This window comes from Micromys minutus (assembly GCF_963924665.1).
Source record: "Micromys minutus genome assembly, chromosome: 29".
NCBI classification, from domain to species: Eukaryota; Metazoa; Chordata; class Mammalia; order Rodentia; family Muridae; genus Micromys; species Micromys minutus.
Window position 1 is genome coordinate 11,124,766 of NC_137964.1, and position 21,079 is coordinate 11,145,844.

At 47.2% G+C, this 21,079-nt stretch overlaps 1 protein-coding gene across 1 annotated transcript in view; it reads left to right on the forward strand.

The window, feature by feature from the left end:
• CERS4 (ceramide synthase 4) overlaps positions 1 to 18,117 on the forward strand; it is a 33,046-nt gene extending 14,929 nt beyond the window's left edge. Inside the window, exons 2-11 of the mRNA XM_080940682.1 lie at positions 8,161 to 8,334; positions 9,540 to 9,654; positions 10,957 to 11,075; positions 11,355 to 11,412; positions 12,207 to 12,257; positions 12,956 to 13,048; positions 13,281 to 13,409; positions 13,901 to 14,007; positions 15,934 to 16,090; positions 16,184 to 18,117. Of these exons, the coding sequence (XP_080796808.1) occupies positions 8,162 to 8,334; positions 9,540 to 9,654; positions 10,957 to 11,075; positions 11,355 to 11,412; positions 12,207 to 12,257; positions 12,956 to 13,048; positions 13,281 to 13,409; positions 13,901 to 14,007; positions 15,934 to 16,090; positions 16,184 to 16,360 (1,179 nt within the window). The 5' untranslated portion in view covers position 8,161 and the 3' untranslated portion in view covers positions 16,361 to 18,117. The remainder of the gene's footprint in view (positions 1 to 8,160; positions 8,335 to 9,539; positions 9,655 to 10,956; positions 11,076 to 11,354; positions 11,413 to 12,206; positions 12,258 to 12,955; positions 13,049 to 13,280; positions 13,410 to 13,900; positions 14,008 to 15,933; positions 16,091 to 16,183) is intronic.
• Positions 18,118 to 21,079: the final 2,962 nt, after the last annotated feature.

Sequence of the window (21,079 nt, forward strand, 5' to 3'; positions counted from 1 at the left end):
GCTAGAACTACAGATGCATGGGGGGGGGGAGAAGAGAGGGAGGGGGAGGGAGATGGAAATAGAGAGGGGGGAGGATAAGGGGGAGAGGGGGAGGGGGTAAGGAAGAGGGAGAGGGAGGGAAAGAAAGAGAAAGAGGATATGTTTTATTGGGTACAGCCTGGTGTATGCCCACAGAACAAACTGGTTTAACTCTTAGGTAGCCATTTGCTTTTGGGAGCCTGAAGGAGAAAGATGGAGTTTCATAATTAAAAATAAAATTTAGATAGTTTCATGATGACTAGAATTTCTAGGTATTGTTTCTTTCCAAAACATACAATTAATAATAATAATAATAATAATAATAATAATAATAATAATAATAATAATAATAATGATAATTTTGTGATGCTGGGGATATCTCCCAGGCTTTTATGTATATTGGGTAAGTGTTCACATTTAACTATGCATGTAGATTAGTCAAGTGCTCATATTTAGTTCCTTACTAGTGGATTCCAGACTGGTACTCTACTAGTGAACACGTCCTAGAGTCCAGTCTGTCCTGGAACTGGCCATATTCTGTGTCCGCTTCCCTGTAGCTGTGTCTCCTGGCAGGCTGCCGCCTCTCCTAACTCAGTAGTGCTTTTCTGTTTTGCCTACAGTTTACTACTAACATCTGCAAGTCTGATGGGGCTTCTTCCACTGTTACCCAAAGCTAAATGGGGTGGTGGTTTTCCACGGCATAAATTACAAATGTGGCCCTGAGTGTTTCCTGTGCTTTGCTTCAGTTTTTTTTTTTTTTTAAGTTTTTGATCTGCCCACGCCAGGCAGCCTAACTTGTTATCTCCGCTGTCATCTCTACCTAGCTTTGGGTCATTTTTGTTCATGAAAACAAATGACTGTGGTGAACCACATGCAAAAGTTAGCCACCTTGACTATTCTAAATGTGCAGTTCGCTGGTCCTAGTTTATTTGCCTAGCTGTCCCTGCAGTTTACAAAATATTCTCATCTTGCACAATCCAAACTATAATAATTAAATATTAACCTCCCAGTTCTCCCTCTCCCCGGCCGTGCTCTGGAAATCCCTGTTTTACAAACAGGGATTTTGCACATGCGCCCGTGTGTGTTGAGGTCAGAAGTTGATGTCAGGTCTTTTGGAAAGACTCACACTGAACCCAGAGCTCCTTGATAAGGCTCGCCTGGCTGGCCAGCCAGCTCTAGGGATCCTGTCTTCCCCTCTACTTCCTCAGAGCTGAGATAACAGGTGCATGGTGGGGTGCCTGATTTTCCTACCCGGGTTCTGGGGATTCTTGCACACTTTACCCATTGAACCATGTCCCCAGCCCTCCTTCTGTTCTTGAAGCTGACTGTCTAGAGACCCCTTATCTTGTCTTGTCTCTCCAAGGTTTATCTAAACTGTATATCTTCCTCCTCCTTTTAAATTCCCCGTGATATCGTATAGTATGGAATCTTAGAGATTTCTTACCCCAAGTGTTGCACATCAAGACTGCTCCTAGTAGGAGGGAGGAGGGATTCCAAAGGGACACAAGAACATTTTGGGGAAGGGATGGGTATGTTCATTATCACGTTTGAGGCAATGACCTCATGGGCTTTGATATATGTCAGAATACATTCGATTGTGCTGGGAGTGGTGTTCCGTGCCTGTAATACCTCAACACTTGGAAGGTAGACGCAGACGAATAGGGAGTTTAAGGGTAGTCTCGGTTACATAGAGAATTTGAGGTTACCTGGGCTCATTGAGGTCACAATGAGACCTCACTCCCTCTTTCTTTTAAATTTCTTTCCTTTCCCATCCTCCTTTTCTTTTCCTTTCTCCTTCCCCTTCTCTTTTCCCTGTGTATTCTTCCCTCTGTTCCCTCCCTAGGCTCTCACTATGTAGTCTAGGCTGGCCTGTTACCTACCATCCTCCTATTCCCAAGTACTGGGATGACAGGTCTGTCCCACCAAATCTACCTGTTTCCGAGTGACCTGCTGATATCCCTGGGGATCCAGACCCAGCCATGTTCATTCCAAGTCCTATGGCAGTAGTGGAGGTGAGAGCGAAGTGGTGGGTGGTGGTTTCAGGGGTCACCATCCCTCGCTTGTGATGTGCAGAGCATTCAAACCTATGGGGCAGAGCAGACTCCTCACCTCCTGTGGTCCAGGGCAGAGGGGGAGGGTGGAGGAAGGGGAGAGCAGAGGATAGAGGGGAAGAGAGGGGGAGAGGGGGGAGATACAGAGAAAGAAATAGAAAGATGGAGACGAGTCTCTTCACCAGTGATCTGCTTTTGGTTGCCACATCTGCCAAGTTTCCACTGCCCTCAGTTGCCCGTTAAGCTATGACTGTTAGTGTGTCAGGCTTTTGTGAGTCCAGCGCCATCGTGATCCACTTACACCCAGCACCCTCCCTTGCCGAACACTAACGTGCCGGGGACCAAGCCCTTAACACATATGTTTCTGGGAGACATTTATAATCCAAGTCACCATGGGAGAAAGTTTCACAGGACCCAGCAGTCCAAAGACACACCACACTCAGCAGTGAAGGGGGGAAGGAAATGGGCAGGGCCAGCACCTGGCTGCGTGGTTGTTTGAGACTTGTGGGGGTGGTAAGAAGTGAGTTGAGTTGAGGTTAAAACATAGCCCCACTTGCAGATGTCTGGGGAGTGTGTTTCACTAAAGCACTTAAAAGTATATATGTTTCTTCAACTCTCACTTTTATTCGTATGGGTGCTTTGCCTGCATTTGTCTGAGAGGTCAGGGAACGCACCAGATCCACTAGAACTGGACAGAACAGGATCTGCCATGTGGGTGCTGGGCATTGAACCTGGGACCTCTGCAAGAGGTGGGTGCTAGGAACTGAACCTGGATCCTCTGCGACAGCAGCCAGTGAGCTTAATGAGTGAACCTTCTTCAGTACTTCACTAAAAAACTCGAAACTCAATACACTGTGATACTAAACAGCCTTTTCATTTCATTATATGGTTCACATTCTATTATTTCGCGTGTACTTGCGTGTCCGTGTGGGCAGACATGTGTCACACAGCACAACCTGAGGCGGCTAGTGCTCTCTTTCCGCCATGCGGGTCTCAGCGGTTGCACTCCGGTCATCAGACTTAGTGGCCCACCCTTTACTTGCTGAGCCATCTTGCCATCCTGTTTTAATTTTTGTTTTGAAGCAAAGTCTGATATAGCATGGACTGTCCTCAAGCTCCAAACCAACAGTGGTCTTGAACTTCTGATCCATCTGCCTCCACCTCCCAAATGTAGGGATTGCAGTACCACGCCCGTGAAGTGTTGGGGCTGGAAACCAGAGCCTCATGCCTGCTGGGTAATCGCACTACCAACTGAGCCGTAGCTCGGTCCTTTCTTTTCAAAATATGGGCCAAGCTGCTGACCTGGAACTTGCATTTTTCCTGCCTTTGCTTTCCAAGGGCTATGGTGACAGAGGTATGCCACACCCGGCCACGCCCAACTCCTAGCATTAACATTTAAAACCATTTTTAAAAACGTGTGCGTGAATGAATGTGCACACACATGTGCCACTCAGATGACAACTTGCAGGAAGTAGTTGGCTCTCTCCTCCACCTTGAGGAAGCTTAGCAGCAAGTGCTCCCACCGACTGACCGAGGCCCTGGGCCATGAACAAGGTAAGGTAAAGCTCGACAAGCTGCCTTATGAAGAATTGAATTAGGAGGGGGATGGTCAGGGTCCAAGTGGGGAGGGCAGAAACATGGCAACCTATGAGAGGCTGGGGCAAGGCAGAGTCTTAGACTTAGGACCCTCAGTGGGATCTTTGTGAGGTAACAGCATGGTGTACCCTAGACTTTCTGTACCACTGGTCACTAACACCCCCTAATTGCTCTGGGAGAGCCAGGGTCATTCGGAAAGGACAGCTAGGACTCCAGTGCAGGACTGGCCTTAGCAATTTGAAAATATTCCCCTCACCTTATGAGAGCCCCCCCCCCCCCTGGTGTGTTAAGGTCTGGGCTGCTGCCAGTAAGAATCAGGTGATTCCAGGCAGGAATGGGCCCCCAGTGAGTGAATGTGCCAGCGAGGAGGTCTTGGTTGACTCACTTCCCCATAATCTTGTTTTCAGGAAGACAGAAAACAAAACAAAGCAGTCCCTGCAAAGTTCTGATGGTTGATGAGGGGTACTGGTGTGATAGGACTTGGGGTGACAGCCTGTGTTCCCACAAACCAGATTTGGCCACTTATCCTCCTTGTGTCAATTAGAACAGCCAAATCAGTAGTGAAAGGCAGAAGCCTTACTCAGTGTGCTTACACTGGGGAGTGAGACAGAGAGATGTGGAGATTCTCCCAAATCTACATTTGGGGTCCTAAAGGGAGGTGAAGGATTAAGTAGAGGCCAGAGTTATGCATATCTAAGCAGTCCCATCAAGGTGTGGTCCCATCCTGTCTGGGTTCCGTGTCTCTGTTGAGGTGGTCTGACAAGTTGTTGGCACCGTATGAAACCTCATTCCTGGAGAAAGTTCCCCTCTGTTGGCCCAGACTTTAGACTGTCTTCTCTCCCAGTTGGAGGTTGTGTGTGTGTGTGTGTGTGTGTGTGTGTGTGTGTGTGTGTGTATTCCAGTTTCTTGGGGCCCTTGTTTCAGTACTCAGCCAAAATGAGGAACCCAAGTGTTTGTTTAGAATGGGTTCAACCCTACTAGGCTGGTTACAATGGGACTTTCAGAACAGCTAGGATCAAACTTAAACACACAGCTCCCCCCTCCAAGTACCTACCCCCCAGGCAGGGCGGAGTAGGGTATTTAGCTCCTTTCTCTACTTCCCTTGCTTTTCTTTTCTCCCCTCCTCCCTTGCTCTCTCCTCAGCTTAGCCGGTTCCTATGCTGGGGCCCCTCAGCACAAAGCCCTGGTCTCTCTCCTTGCATACAGGGATATTTTTAGTCAGTAAGAGGGATTATCAGCTGAGTTCCAGGTGGCAGGGGCCTGGCTGGGAGAGGAGCCAGCTAGGCTTCAAAGAGCTGGCAAGCTTAGGGAGGAGAGAGAAACCCAGGGGTAGGAGGGCCCTGAGAATAATAAAGGTTGGGACTGGACGTGTTGGCGCAGCAGCCTACACTGACTCTTTGGCTGACCTTGCTCACAGTCACTTGCACTGTAGGCTGCTCTGGTCCTGTCCAGCTTGAGTGCAAGGCACAGAATTTAAAGGAAGGACAATGGCGTTCAGGAGGGTTTCCAGGCAGCATGAACCTTCTGGGAACTGCCTAGGAAGGGTCTACAAAACCCATGGTGCTGCATACCTTCCATCCCAGAACTGGGGAGGCAGAGGCGGGAGGATTTTGAATGCCTGGACTACTTAGGGAGAGCCTGGATTACTTAGGGACTGGGGGTGGGGCAAAGTGGAGGTTGCTCACTGGTGAGTGCTTTGAGGGGCCATAGGACTATCCCAGCACTGCAAATATAATAGTAATCGTATTTATGTCAGGTGTGGCGGATGCATGCCCTTTATCTCAGCATTTGGGAAGTGGAGGCAAGACTGGGCGAGGTTTTCTCCTTTAAAGCCAAAGGTTGGGATGTGGCTTAGCAGTAGAGCATCCTCCAGTAAGGAGCCAGAATTGTGTAGCTCAGCTTTAGGGTCGTTATCTAGAATCTACCAGGAGGGCTGGACCTGCCTAGAATTCTCTAGTAAGAGGCTGGGTGTGGGGGATTGCTGGGCAGTAGAGCACAGGCTTAGAATCTACCATTGTGGACTCAGTGGTTAAAGTCCCTTTCCAGAATCCCCCAGTGAGGGGCTAGAGTCATGTCTTAGTGGTGGAGGGCTGTCTAGGGTTGGGGTTGTGGCTCAGTAGTAGATTGTCTGCCTAGACTCTACGGGTGAGGGGCTGGGTATCTGTCTTAATTGAGAGCATTTGCCTAGCCTGGCCAAAGTTCTGGGTTTCACACTCAGAACTGGGAGTGTGGGGACCTTTGGGTGGAGCATGAAAAAACATGCACTGCCTCGTGGGTAAAGCATTTACTATGTAAGCAAGAAGACTTGAATTCGAGTCCTCAGCACTCCCAGAAATGCCTCTGGTACCAATTGCTGGGGGTTAGGGACGGGAGGATCCTGGGTACTCACCGGGCAGTCAGTCTAGCCAACTTGTAAGCTATAGGCAGATAGAGTGAGAGACCCTGTCTCAAAAAATGAAGTGGAAAACAATTTAGGAAGATACCCAGTGTCTATCTCTGGACTCCACATGTACATGCAGAGCTGATGGACTTGCCCATGTATGCAAATACCACCCACAACACAAAGAATCATCCAGAAGCTGCCACATACCAGTGACTCCTCAGTCTTTCTCAAACCCCTTCCCTCCCCCAAATCATCACTGACACCGTTGCGCATACTCACACGGCTCTAGGCAGCACTTTCAGCCTCTTACTAGAAAGAAACTATTGTGGATCCCATTTACAGATGGGAAAACTGAGTCACAGAGAGAGCAAGGCATCTACTCCCAAGGTTACATAATTGGTAAGTGACTGAGCCAGGAATTAAATCAATCAGGACGGAGTGTTTATGAACTGATGAGTCATCACCTCCTATTTCCCGATCCAGTCTGGTCCCCACCACACCCCAGGAAAGTGGGGATCTGCTTTTCGGATTGGACATAGAAGATGTGAGGAGATGGAGCTGAGTTTCAAAGAAGAAAGCGGAAACTGAGGAAGCCTGCAGCCCTTCATCTTACTTTCTCAAGAGTGGATGTGCAGAATCCCTGAGTCAGGAGCTGGGGGCATAGCCAGGATGTAGAATGTAGAGTTCTGTTGCTGGAAAAGGCAAAATTCAGGTTCTCCCAGGCGCCTCCACAGGAGGCTAGCCTGGCACCTTGATTTGAGCTCACTGAGGTCCGTCTGGAACTACTGACCCATTACATAGAAGATAACCAGGCTGCATGCGCTTCTGTGTTCTGAAGAGGGAGGAGGGGAGAGGATGCGGAGGATTAAACCTGACCTTTCTGTGTTCTAGGCAAGAATTCTACTGAGTGGCACCCACGGTTCTCACTACTGATGTGTTATTTCTTTCTCGCCATTGTGAATTTGATTTCCCTTTTTGATTTAGGGTCTTATACAGCCCAGGATGGCCTCAAACTCACTATGCAGCCAAGGGGGTGACCCCCATTCCCCCCAAAATACCCAAAAGACAAAGATCATACAAACATATTTCAAACCTCGTTAAGCAATCTCACCACTGTGACAAAACATGTATCATAAATACTTTAAGGAAAAAAGACTTATTCTGGCTTACTCCTTGAGGAGTGTCACTACATCATGGTGGGGAGGCTGTAGTGGAGTATAGCAGTTTGAGACACCGTGGCCAGGAAGCAGAAGAAAGCCATAGAGAGTCTTCCCACCTCCAGAGGCTCTTTCTACTTTTCGCTGCATCCTAACATTGTGAACGTTTCAAGGGCTTCAAGGATTAAGCATGGAGTAGATCAGAACCTCCGGGATCTAACTGTGGAAACAGTTTCTTAGACAAACCAGAAATAGCACTTACCTGGCTTTAAAGTCTTGCTTTTCTGTGTGCCTTAGTTACTGTTCTACTGCTGTGGTGAAACACTATGACCATGACGACCCATTAAAGGAGGTATTTAACTTGAGCTGCACAGTCTCAGAGGAGTTAGTTCATTGTCTCTAAGTTGGGGAGCAGGGCAGAAAGCAGGCAGCAATGGCACCGATGCCATAGCCGAGAGCTTACTTCCCAACCTGCAGGCAGTAGGCAGAGAGGCACCAGGCCTGGAGAGGACTTTGCCAGCTCTCAGTGACACACCTCCTCCAATAAGGCCACAGCTCCTATCTCTTCTTAAACAGCCCACCAACTAGGGACCAAGCATTCAGAGATATGAGCCTCTGGAGGCATTCTCCGTCAGACCACCGTGACGTATCCTGGTGCTCTGCCTGCACGTATGTCTGTCCGTCACCTTGGGTACATCACCTATGGGAGTCAGAAGAGGGCATTGGCTCTCTCAGGATTGGGGTTGCAGATGGTTGTTAGCTGATGTGTGGGACGTGGGAACTGAATTCTGGTCCTCTGGAAGATCAGCCAGGGCTTGAAACCACTGAACCATCTCCAGTATTTCTCCTTCTGACATTGCTTCAAGTAGAATGCTCGGTGGCTCTGAAGATCCGGCCACTCTTACTGTACACATCCTTTGAATTGAGTTGCAATTACCTGATTGTGTATCCACAGCATGTTGGTCAGCCTGAATGAGTGGCTGTGGCAGGAGACATACTGGTTACCACCCAATGTCACGTGGGCACAGCTGGAGGACCGTGATGGCCTGGTGTTCGCCCACCCTCACCACGTGCTTGCTGCCTTGCCAATTGCTCTGGTTTTGGTGGCAGTACGCATCATCTTTGAGAGGTGAGTGCCATTCTGTGGCTGGTGAAGCCCTGCATGTGTATGCATGTGTGTGTGTGTGTGTGTGTGTGTGTGTGTATGTGTGTGTCTGTATGTGTGTGTGTTGAACTGGGTGTATGTGTGTGTCTGTGTGTGTGTATGTGTGTGTGTTGAACTGGGTGTATGTGTGTGTGTCTGTGTGTGTATGTGTTGAATTGGGTGTATGTATGCTTGCAGAGGTCTGAGGACATCAGCATGTCCTTTATCATTCTCTATTTTAGCATCTTCAAATAGGTTCTCTGAATGGGCCTGGAGCTCGGCTGGTCACTGCCAGGCTGGTGGGTAGCAAGCCCCAGTGTTTCCCTCCCCCAACCTGCCAAAGCGATGAGGTTTGTGGCCACACCAGGTTTTTGCGTGGGTGCTTGGGAATTGAACTCATGTTCTCCGTGCTTGTGTGGTAAATACTCTTACTGAACCATCTCCCCAGACTCCTCATATACTTCTTTTTGAAGGCTTTTTTCTCAGTCATATACATCTCTAAGACGTATGTGTGTCTTAACTCAATGCTTGATGCCAGTATATGACATGGTATATACTATTATTACTCCCATTTTACAGAAGGAGAAATGGAGACACAGAAAGGTTTAGTCACATGTCTAAGAATATACAGTGTCTTAAGATCAGTTGTGCCTGTATGAATTCTGGGAAACTTAGTTCAGATAGGCCTTAAGGAAGAGGTTGACTTCCTTAAAGAGCTGATGGTTAGTCTCCATCTATGGTTTTGGGGCACCCCCCTGTGGGCAATGTGGGGACTGATTAACCAGGTATCTGCTTCAGGAGGGATAGTGGGGTATCAGACTTAACAGGTAGCCGGCCTAGCCCCTCCTCTGAGGAACCTGATGCAGAGAGACCAAGACCCAGGTCATCAGGACACAGATAGTGAGAGGACTCCATTCTGACTGAGGATGGGTGAAGGAACCTTGGTTGGCCCAAACATCTCTCTCCTGAAGACAACGCTAATGTCTTAGGTTGAGAGATTAAAGCTGGGATTAGTGGCAGAAAATTTGTCAGACCAATGTGGGCATTTTGCCTCTGGGCTTCCAAACCCTCGTTTCAGATAGATTTGAACCATGCATATTGATGAGGCTTGCCCCAGCCTCACTTTCCTCCTGTTATAGCCATGCCCCTTTCTTTTGAGTTCTACTGATTTCTGTCTCCTTTACACTTAGATTTGTAGCCTTGCCCCTAAGCCGGTGGATGGGTGTGCAGGATCCAATCAGGAGAAAGATAAAGCCCAACCCAGTGCTGGAGAAATACTTCAGGATGAACCAGAGACCGGGGGAGGTGAGCCCCATTTCCTCTTGACAGCTGCATCGTGATCGCCCTGGGATCCAGGCATAGAAGTGTGTGATCCTTATTAGAGGTGGGACAGGGGCCTCTGACACACCCTACATTCAACTTGAATCCACAGATTCCTTGGTACCTGAGGCTCTGCCCCTCTGTTTGCTGGATTGTGAGACCCCACCCCTTTTCGCTGTGTTGAGACTAGTAGACCAGTCACATCCTTCCCAGGTTCTGTGGGGCTTGAAACCACTTCCCTCGCAGCATGAGGCTATCCTTTCTAGTCTCAGGTTCCCTAAGTCTTGAAGTCCCATCCTTCATATCTCTCCTGAAAGCAAGGCCACACCCCTTATCTCCTGAGCCAAGAATGTCTGCCCTTTTCAGGCTTCCTAGGTATAAGGCCCTGCCCTTCCTGGTCTCCTTGGGACACGGGAGAGCCTTACTTTTAAGGTCTCGAGGCGTGAAATTGTTTCTTTTTGGCCTTCCTGAGACACGAGGCCATGCCTCTCCTAGTCTCCCTGACTTGAAGGTCTCGTCCTTCTCAGGGTCCCAAGTTTGAAACTGGCATTCCAGCCTTTCTGAGTCATGAGTCCCTGCACCTCTAGGCTTCTTGGGATTGAGGCCCTGCTTCTCCTTCCCAGGCTTCTTGAGACATGAGGTCCTACCCATTTGAGGCTTCCTGGCATATGAAGCCCTCCACTCTTTGTCTGCAACGTCACCCTTATGGTCACACAACAGATAGATTCTGGGATCACATTAAGAAGAGTAGGTTTCTTCCCAGTTCTGGAAAGGGACAGGATGCTTTTGTTCCAGTGGAGTGGCGGAGTGTCAGAAGCAGCCCTGTGGTTCTGCCTCCTTACCCATCCTTGGTGTGACAGCTCAGTTGGCCTGGTCTGAGTCAGGTTGTCGGGTAAGGTGGAAGTGAGGTCAGTGTGTCCTGGCTGGGTACAGAAGAGCTTCCATAGAGCAGAGAGCTGAATGCCTGCCTAGAGTAGTGTCCTTCTCTACTTCTTGTTTGTAGTGCAAACACCAAGTGCAAGCTGGAGATGAAAGGTAACTGTCCATCGCTGAGGGAAGTGAAGGCAGGGAGTGAAGGCAGGAAGTGAAGGCAGGAAGAAAAGGCAGGAACTGAAGGCAGGAAGTGAAGGCAAAAACTGAAGGCAGGAACTGAAGTAGATGCCACCTTATCCTTCCTCTCTTTCCTCTGTAGGAAAGATCTTAAGTTTCAGTGTGGGACCAGAGACAAAGGGAAGGAAACCAGCATTGGGCCTGTATAACTCTTCCCCCTCATGACTTCCTTCTCAGACCCAGATGGTCCTCCTGGCTTCCCAGTGTGGCCTAACACTGCGGCAGACTCAACGCTGGTTCAAGAGATGTCGGAATCAGAATCGGCCTTCTCTGTCTAAGAAATTCTGTGAAGCCAGGTAATGGTGGGATTCAGGGGGAGGTAACAGTCAGTCTGAATGTTGAGGCCCCATTCCTCCTAGCCTGCCTGGATGATTAAACCCTGCTTCTCCTAGCCTGTCTGGGTGAGGGCGGCTTCCACCTCCTAGTCTCCTTGGTACTTGAGGTCCTTCCCTTCCCAGATTCCCCGAGATGTGAGCCACACCATTTTCAGTGTCCCTGTCAGATGAGGTCCCACCTCTGGGTCCTGGACACTGGTCCTTTGGCATCTGCCTTACTAGCTTCCTCCCCTTCTGCAGCTGGAGGTTTGTCTTCTATCTCTGTTCCTTCGTGGGTGGCACCTCTGTTCTCTACCATGTGAGTAAACCTGAAGGTACAAGTGAAGGTTCCTATCCCACAAGCGTCCTACTGTGCGCCAGGAAGATGGCCATCTGCAGTGAATGAAGCTGCTGGGGAGGGGTGGGAGGCGGAGCTAAGTAAGGGAGGAGAGAGGAGGGCTGAGCTGTGGTGGGAGAAAAAACACCGCTGCCCCAGTTTTTGCTCTTGTTTTTCTGTTGCTGTAAAAACATATCCGGACCAAAGCAGCTCAAGGGAGAAAGGATTTATTTTATATTTTAGCTCTTGGTTCCAGGTACAGTCTGTCACAGCAGGGGAGGCAGCCCGAGGGAGTTGGTTACACCCATAGTCAGGAATAGACAGCAAGGAATGCATGTATGCCAGTCAGTGTTCAGCCCACTTTTTCATCTAGTCTAAGGCCCACCTCATAAAATAGTGCTACCCACACTCAGGACGGTTCTTTCCATCTCAACCTCATTAAGAAAGTCTCTCATATAGGCAGACCAACTATAGACCAACATCATAGACAAACCTTCATTTCGAGCACCTTTCCAGGTGATTCTTAATTGTGCTAAGTTGGCATTAAAACCAGCCATTGGACTTCACTCTCAGGAGTTGAAGGCAGAAGGATCACGGACTTGAGGGCAGTGTGAGTTACACAGTGAGAAGAATAAAATAAAAATAGAAAAATAAAATACAAAAGAGTGGAATTGGTACCTAGAAGGCCATGGAAGCCCTGGTAATGGGGATTCAGATCCAGGGGAGGAGGCTGACTTTTGCCTCTGGAGAGCTTGAGATTCTTTGTTCCTTCATAGGAGTCATGGTTGTGGACACCGGCAATGTGCTGGGAGAATTACCCACATCAGGTGAGTGGCGGGGACTGTGAGGAAGCTCAGGTCTTGTGGTCAAGGCAAAAGAGTCACGCTGTCTAGCTGATGAGGCCCAGCCCCAATAATTGTCTGTATGACGAGGCCCTGCCCTTCTTACCTGCTTGGGTTATGAGGCTCCTCTCCTCCCAGCTGTGTGTGTGATGAAGTCCAGCCTTTCACAGCCTGCCTCGATGCTGAGGACCCAGTCTTTCTGGTGTTCTTGGTACTCAAGGCTCTGACTCCCACAGCCTCTCTGGGATGTAAGGCCTCGTTCCTCTTTAGTCTCCCAGGCAGATAAGTCAAGTCCTTATAACTTTCCATAACACTTTTGGCTGTGATGCTTAGTCTCTCCTGGTCTCCTGGGACTTGAAGGTTTGCCTCAAAACTCCCTGGTCCACGAAGCCTCACCTCTTGGCGCTTCCCTGCGTCATGAGGTCCCTTTCTTCTCTGACTCTTGGATGTAAGGCCATTGCACTCCTAACCATATGTTTGATTCTTCTTTGGAAGAAAGAGGAAAATAAGACCAGGAGCTGCCCCAGACTATTGCTGATCACCTCCAGGGATGGGGAGTGCGTGCTTTGCTCACTTATTATTCAAGTGTCCAGGTTTTGGGCAACCTGGAGAATCTCCACCCAAGTTCCTTTCAGGTAGGGGCGTCCATGTTTCACAGCTAATCTTTCTTTACCCTGCTCTAGACCCTGAATTTGGCCCTGTACTGGTGGTACGTCCTGGAGCTGGGCTTCTATATCTCCCTGCTGATCACTCTGCCCTTTGACAACAAACGCAAAGTGAGTTATGAACTGAGTCCAGCTGGAGTCCATGCGGGCATCATGGGGGGAGGTACTCTAATTTCTGGTCAGGGCCTGAAGTGGGAAGAATTGGCCTCAGCATTATACCCTGAGGTGCCCTTGATTCCTCTCAGAAGGTACGGGGTCCAGAAGCCTTATGGAGCCTCTGAAAAGGCATGTGGCCATCCAGCCACAGAGGCTTGTCCTGGTGGTAACCCAGTGTCTTCTGCAGGACTTCAAGGAGCAGGTGGTGCACCACTTCGTGACCGTGATACTGATAGTCTTCTCCTACAGCATCAACGTGATCCGCATTGGCTCTTTGGTCCTGTTGTTGCATGACTGTGCTGATTACCTGCTGGAGGTGGGTTCGCCTTCACACATGCCCTGCCAGCCCTGTTATTTTCTTGGCCATGGAGAGGAGGCCCTGCCACAACTGGGATATCTGATGAGACCTTGCCCTTCCTAATCTGCTAGGGTGAGAAGGTCCTGCCCACTCAACCTCTCTAGAAGGTGAAACCTCAACTCTCCCTATTTAGTTTCCCTGTGACATAAGACCTGTTCCCTCTTGTTCTCTCTGGGACAGGAAGTCCCCATCACTCTCTGACTCCTTTATCTGCCCCTCCAAGCCTTTGGTACCACTAGAGGTACCACTCTCCAGTCTCCCTGGAGATGAAATATTCTGTCTTGTCTCTGCCACTCTTTCATTCTTTATCCTTTCTAGGTAGTTCTGGACATACAGCCTTACTTCAGTTCACTTGGTTTCATCCCATAGTTTATTGTCTTCCTCATCTGATCCACCACTTTTTATGGGTTTTTGTTCCTAAGCCTGTTTCTTTGTGTTTTTCTCCCCAGGGTTGTAAGATGCTCAACTATGCCCGCTATCAGAGAGGGTGTGATGCTCTTTTCATCATCTTCGCCTTAGTTTTCTTCTACACGCGCCTCATATACTTCCCCACCCAGTAAGTCCTGAGGGTTTAACGAGAGGGTAGAATATGTTCAGGATCTGGGAAGGCCTCACCCTTGGTGCCCTATCTCAAAGAACTGGAGGTGTTGGCTGGGATTTTTGCAGAGTACAAAATATGCAAAGGCACAGAGGTAAGAGAAACAGAAAACCTATTGTCCAGTCAATATTTTGTTATATTTGTTGAGCCTCGAATGTGTCGGAGGATGAAGAAATATCAAAGAGAGCAATGCAGATGACAGCCTTCCTGGAGCAAACTTATGTGGGTGAGACAAAGGGTAGATAGGCAAACAAGCAGAAAACAAGTCACAAGGCAACGCTAGCACTGAAGAGGAAGTAAAACTGGGAGTGTGCAGGAAGCACGTGTGTAGGTAGTTGGCCTCGGAATATCTCTTAAGGGACATTTCACTGATAGCCACTGTATATAGAGAATGCATGGGGCTCAGGAATCATACTGATCATAGAGGAAGATGGTTCTGGTGGTGGGAACAGCATATGCTAAGGCTCTGAGGCTAGACTCTTCTGGTATTGAAAGAACAGAGATGAGTTCATGGGGTTTCAATGGAGAAAAGGATAAGATGAATGCAAGTAGGTGACCAGGGCAAGTCATGAAGGATATTATGGGATGTTATCTGAAGGGAGATAGGAGCCATGGGGAGTTGAGGTCAGATACTGGGAAGTTGGGGCAAATGAACCAGAGCTGGTGAGAGGAGACCAGATTAAGAAGACACCATCAGGGCTAGGAGAAACTTCCGGGGGCATCAGGAGTCCAGCTGCTTTGTGCTGGTTTTGAGCAGCCTATGCTCCTTTGTAGATAAAGAGGGGGCAAATTGCATATCAGACTGAGCATATCAGAAGGGTGGGGTGTAAATGCAGGAGTTGCCAGTTTGTAGGCATTTGCAGCAGGAGGCTGAACAGTGTCACCTGGGGGTAAGGTATAGATACAAGCCAAATCCTGGAGCTCCCTGATGTTTGTTGGAGACTGATGGAGAAGTTATGAACTGTGTAGCAAAGCTCAGTGATAAAATGTTTGCCTAGTGCCTGTTAGTGGTGAGGAGAGAGAGAACAGGACAGGGAATGGGAAGGAAGGCAAAAAGAATGTAAAGGGAGAAGATGGAGGAAGAGATGGAAGAAAGAAGGTAAAAAGGAAAGAGGAGAGGATGAAGAAAGATGGAAAAGATAGAAGGAAAGAAAAGAAGAATGTTGAAGATGAAGAAGGAGGAGTGTGGAGGAGAAAGAGGGAAGGAGATGAGTGTGGAGAAAGATGAGAAAGGGAGATTAGTGGGAGAGGAAAGAAAGAGAGGAAGAGAAAGGGAGATGAGTGGAGGAGAGATGAAGGAGAGGAAGAGGAGGAGAAGGAGGCAGATTAATGTGGAGGAGAGAGGAGGGTGAGGTGTGGGCTCCTAGAAAGCACACGAGATTTGAGGGGAAAAGAAATGAAATAGCTGGGGGCAAAGATTGATCAAGGATGTGTGGCTGATCAATCTTTGCATATGAAATAACAGCAGGATTGTTTTTGATGGTAATGGGTGTGTGTGTAGGAAACAAGAGCTGTGATCTTGGGAAAGAGATGGCGTAATCACAGCTGGGGTTAAAGACTGCTGGGGACACAGGCTTCTGGTGTCTCTGTGATATGAGTAAGTAGGTCTCAGGTTGATGTGAAGAATCTAAGGAGAGATGAGTAACCAGAAAGGGTCACTGAGAAGGGCCGGTAGGTCACTAGAGTCTGCCTTGGAGTTTGTCATTCAAAAAGGCCAACTGACAAACTTGTATGTTCCACTGTCTTAGTATAAGCAGGTGAGGAGAGGAACTGTCTAAGGATGGGGGAACCAGGGAGATTTGGGAGCAAAGAGTCAGTCCACACAAGTTCCTAGAACGAGGAGCTATACCGATTGGTGAAACTCCTTTCTACTTCCTGCCTTAGGGTCATCCACACTGCTGTGTATGACTCCATCAAGAACTCAGGCCCCTTCTTTGGCTACTACCTCTTTATTGTGCTCCTGGTGATGCTACAGATTCTTCATGTGTACTGGTTCTGCCTTATCCTGCGCATGATCTCCAGTTTCATAAGGAAGGGTCAGGTATGGAGGCCTGAAATGGTTAGCTCCCACGACCCCTCCCTGGCCCAGAGCTCCTCATTCTGTTCTGAGCTCTGGCCCCATCTGTTTTCACAGATGAAAGAGGACATTCGTAGTGATGTGGAAGAATCGGACTCTAGCGATGACGAGGCAGTTTCTGAAGGTCCCCAGATGAAGAATGGAATGGCTCGAGGGTCTACAGCAGCTATTACCAATGGCCTGAGGAGCCGGACAGCAGCATGCCTGACCAATGGGCATACACGGGCCACATAGACAACCTCGGACTGACATTGGGGGGCTGCCTCCAGCATTGTGGATATCTGGAGGCTGAGCTGGTGACTCTGGGAGACAGTGAGGCCCTACCTCAAAGTAGGAAGAAGACTGATGATCTGTTTCCCTTCTGTTCCTCTCACTTTATCCCTTTGAGCAACTTGACAGAACCTGGGGGAGCAGTGGACTCTGCACCTGGCCAGAGCCACCCCCAGGCTTTAGCATGGGGGCTGTGGAGAACCTTGGCTCCAAGGACCAATAAAATTTCAACAGCGATGAATTCTCTGCCCCAGAGCTTGAGTTCCCTTCACAGCTCTTCCTCTCCATTACTTCCTCTGTTGACAGGATTCCTCACTGCCACATCAAGATTTGTCCACTCTTGGTGGTATAGCACCATAGCCTAACGATACTCCCTGCTCCTCAGTCAGTGCCTTCACTTTGTTCTCCTTCAGAGTAGCCCTCTAGGATGTTGGCATTCGCTGATACAGGCTGACTTTTAGGAAAGAAATTATAGAGCTTAGATGCAGCCTCTCTGGTCCAAGCCAGAGAGCATACAGAAACCTGTGGATGTCCTTGTAGTCCCTTGCTTAAAGCAACTTGCAGCCCACCCTGGGGTCTTTATACTCCCTTGCGACAGTGGAGACCTAAGATTTGGTGTGAGATCACTGTCTTTAGGAGTGTTACAGGAAAACATCCTCTTCAAAGATGGAGGCTGGGTGACCAGTGTTACCTGACTTAGACATCAAAGCCAGAGGATCCATGTATGGCTAGACAATGCCATGTTTGGGAGTATGCAAGAGGAACCAAGTGTCATGGAAGAAAGAAAAGCAGAAGAGGTCATCCAAAAAATACAGGCTCTTGGTACAACAAGCAGAGCCAGGCATGGCGACTCATGGCTGTTATTTAACATCAGAGAGGAAGAAGCCAATAGACTGGAAGAACATATAAGCCTGTGATACAAAGCAGGGCCCGCTCTCAACACAAACAATGGGAGGGGGTGTCAGGAAGCAGGTACTCCAGAGGAGAAAACGGGACAAAAACCTGAAATAGAAACAGTTAAGAAAAGGATGGAGAAAGGATGGGGGCAAGAATAAGGTCAACTCTGGGTGCAGAACCGGGTGGTGAGATGAGATATCGATTTTGTCTTCTGGAGAAATGTGGGAGAAAGGAAGATAAATGTGGCTTCTGTTGAGAGAACAACAGTTTAGGAGAAACAGAAGTAACACTGGTAGAGTTTGTATAGAGACTTGTGAAAGAGACAGGAAGACAAAGCAACTGATAGGAAAGAAAAAGGGGGTTGGGAGGGATGAAGAAGAAAGAGAAAGAAAAAATTACTGTAGATAGTGAATGGATGAGAAAACTGGAAAAGAACAGGAAAGGGCATTTGAGAAGGAAAGCAGAAGGTCATTGACAAGAGAAACAGCTTCTAGAGAACTTGAGAGATGGAGACAAGGAGTGGCCACAAGTCTGAAACCACAGTACTCTGGATACTGATGCAGAAAGATCACAGGTTTGAGGCCAGCCTGAGAAGGAGTACCAACCCAGAAAAGCAACAACCACAACAAAAAATGCAGTGGAAATGCACAGAGGTATGATGATACATGGGCACAATAGATTTTTTTCTAAGCTGTAAAGAATAAATCATGATAGTTGCAGAAAAAAAATTTGGATGCAACTGGAAGCCATGTTTGGTAGAATAAAATACTCAAGACAAATACTGAATGATTTTTTATGCGAAAATCAGATTCAAATGATAAATGTTTGTGTATATGTGTATGTTTTTTTTGCATTTATATGTTTATAGGTCATGAAAATATAGAGGTCATGGGTCAGGCATGGTGGTACATGCCTTTAGTCTCAGCACTTGCGAGGCAGAGGCAGGCAGATCTCTGACTTTGAGGCCAGCCTGGTCTACAAAGCGAGTTCAGGACAGGTCTGTTACACCAAGGAATCCTGTCTTCAAAAAGAATAAAAGAAAGAAAAAAAGAAAGAAAGAAAGAAAGAAAGAAAGAAAGAAAGAGTTGAAGAATGTAATCCATGTGACATGGAAACAGAAAAGAAACAACCAGAAAGGGACAGTATGGTGGTGGGGCACAGGAAGAGTAATGAGTGAATGATTGATTCATGCTTATGAAGATATCAGGATGAAACCCATTACTTCTATGTAAACATGAAAAAAAAATAGGACCAGTAAACTTAAAATACCCATTGACCTTACTAATAACCACAGTACAGAGTAGTGCTGGATTCTTAAAATAGTAGTTATGGCAATTAAGCTCCATTGTCAGCTTGGTGAAATCCAAAATTGCCTGGGAGATGGGCCTCTAGAGAATATTTTGATTAAGCTAATTGAAGTGAAAAGACTTGCTCACTTGAGTGGCACCATTTCCTGCTAAGAAGAATGTGTCTAGTCAAATGTGATTAATATTGGTCGAATGGAATATTCTGTATATGCTAAGTCCATTCCCTCTATGGTATGCCTTTGCTAACTTTTAGTTTGGATGACCTGTCTATATGAAAGTTTAGTATTAAACTACTAGTGTCACATGAGGACCTCTTTTTCCATTTGATGTTTGTTTTATGAAGTTGGAGCCATAACATTTGGTGTGATTGGTTTTAATGCTCTTGATAAAATGTTTTCCATCTTTTGATTTTTATCAGGGAGGCGTGTATCTTGGAGATAGCATAAGAGTTGGATCTAGTTTTTTCCCCTTAAATATTTGGATAGATTTTATGAGAATTATTTAGTTGCTGGGTGGCGGTGGTACATGCCTTTACTCCCAGCACTTGGGAGGCAGATACAGGCGAATCTTTGTGAGTTTGAGGCTGGTGTGGTCTATAGAGCTAGGTCCAGGACAGCCAGGGATACACAAAGAAACTGTTTCAAGATTATTTAGAGTTTGAAGTTCCTAAGAACACTGAGAGGTTTCATTGTTCTCTTTTCTATCATGTGTAAACCTCACCCATCATCCATGTCTTTCCGTCACGGTGCTGTATGTGGTACAATCCACACCGAAACATCCTCACCCAAAGTCCACACTTCACATTAGTGATCATTATTTTCTCCTTGTTCTTTTTGATTTAATGCGGAATTTTATCTGTAGCTCAGGCTACTTTTCAACTTGCCCTCCCAATAGCCTCCCAAATGCTGCAATTGTATGCGTGCACCATTATACCAATCTGTGGTTCATATTTTGTGCCTTACATTTGGAAGGTCTTGACAAATATATAATGACCTCACTGAAATACCCTACAGAGTCATTCCACAGCCCCTAGTCCTCCATGCTCTTCTTAGTCACCATTCTTCATGGAGTTCCTTTTCAGCTGTTAGTCCAGCCAACCCGTTTGCATCTCTTTTTTTGTCAAGATGATGCCATTACATGTAGATTTTCAATGAGAAATATCTACTGATTTTTGTTGGTTGGATTACTGTTTGTTCTTTATATTGCTCCACATTAGTATCTGGTTTACTTTGTTGGAGTTAATGGGCTCCTTCCAGCCCTCCTTTGTTTGGCTAGTCTGTTCATAAAATTTGTTCTTTCCTGTGTGGTCTCGTGATTGAAATTTCTTCAGTTGCTTACAGTATTCCTTTACTGTCTTCTGCAGTGCTGGCTTGGTGGCCAGGAAGTCCTTGAGTTATTTTTATGTCGAAATGCTGTTATTTCTTTTCAAATTCAGAAGACCACTTGGTTTGCGCAGTAGTCTTGACTGGCTGTAGCAGTAAACATTAAACAATGGTGAAAGGTTTTAGGTACCTCCTGCTACTCTCTGTTCCTGGTGGTCTCCTCACCTCTATGGCTAGCCCCATGGCAGGTCGCTGGCACGTCAGCCCCATGCAGAGGCCACCTATTATATGGACCCTGCTTTCTTTCTGTGGACTCTGCTCATATTTTCCAGCATCTGCTCCCTGCGGTTTTAGTCACAATTCCCAGTAACCCAACACAATCAAAATCAATCAGATTTATATCAGTAAAGTCTCACTCTACAAAATGTCCACACAATAAACACAGAGCCAACTGATATTGATATAAACTGCCCTCCTAGAGAAGACAGACTGTCTTGTAATTATCCATCCCTTGTAAGATATTCATAGCTACCTGTGGCTATTTAAAGTCACATAGGGGTGGTTCATCCTTCTTCTCCTCCATCTTGATTTCTTTTTTCCCCCTTTTACTCTCTCTCCCCTATTTCTCCCACATTTTAAAAACTTGGGCCCCGCCTTTCTTTTTCACTACCCAATTACAGGCCTTGCCTTATCTTGTACCTGCCTTCACTTGCATATAGACAGCAACCCACAACTGGCAATTATCTGCTTTTGAGACTTGAAATACACTTCATGACTTTTTGATTCAGGGTTGCTGATGGCACTCTGGTGCTTTGCTTTTGTATGTGAGTTGGTGTTTTTTCCCATACAGCATATAATACTGGTTCTTTGCTTAGTATCTTTGACATCTTGACTATGAGATGCCTCAGAGAGGTTCTTCCCTGGTTGCATCTGGGGTTCTGAATGTCACTCATGCTAGAATGTTTGCTTCTTTTCCTGGGCTTGGGGAATTTTCTGCCTTAATGTTGTTGAATAATTTCCACTGCCTTTGGTGTTTACTTCCCTAGACCTGTGAGTTCTTGGGTTTGATCTTCCTTGGACACTGGTCATGATCACTTACTTTTTGCTTATTGGTGTTGACATGTATTATTTCTCATTCCAGCTCCATCCTGATTTCT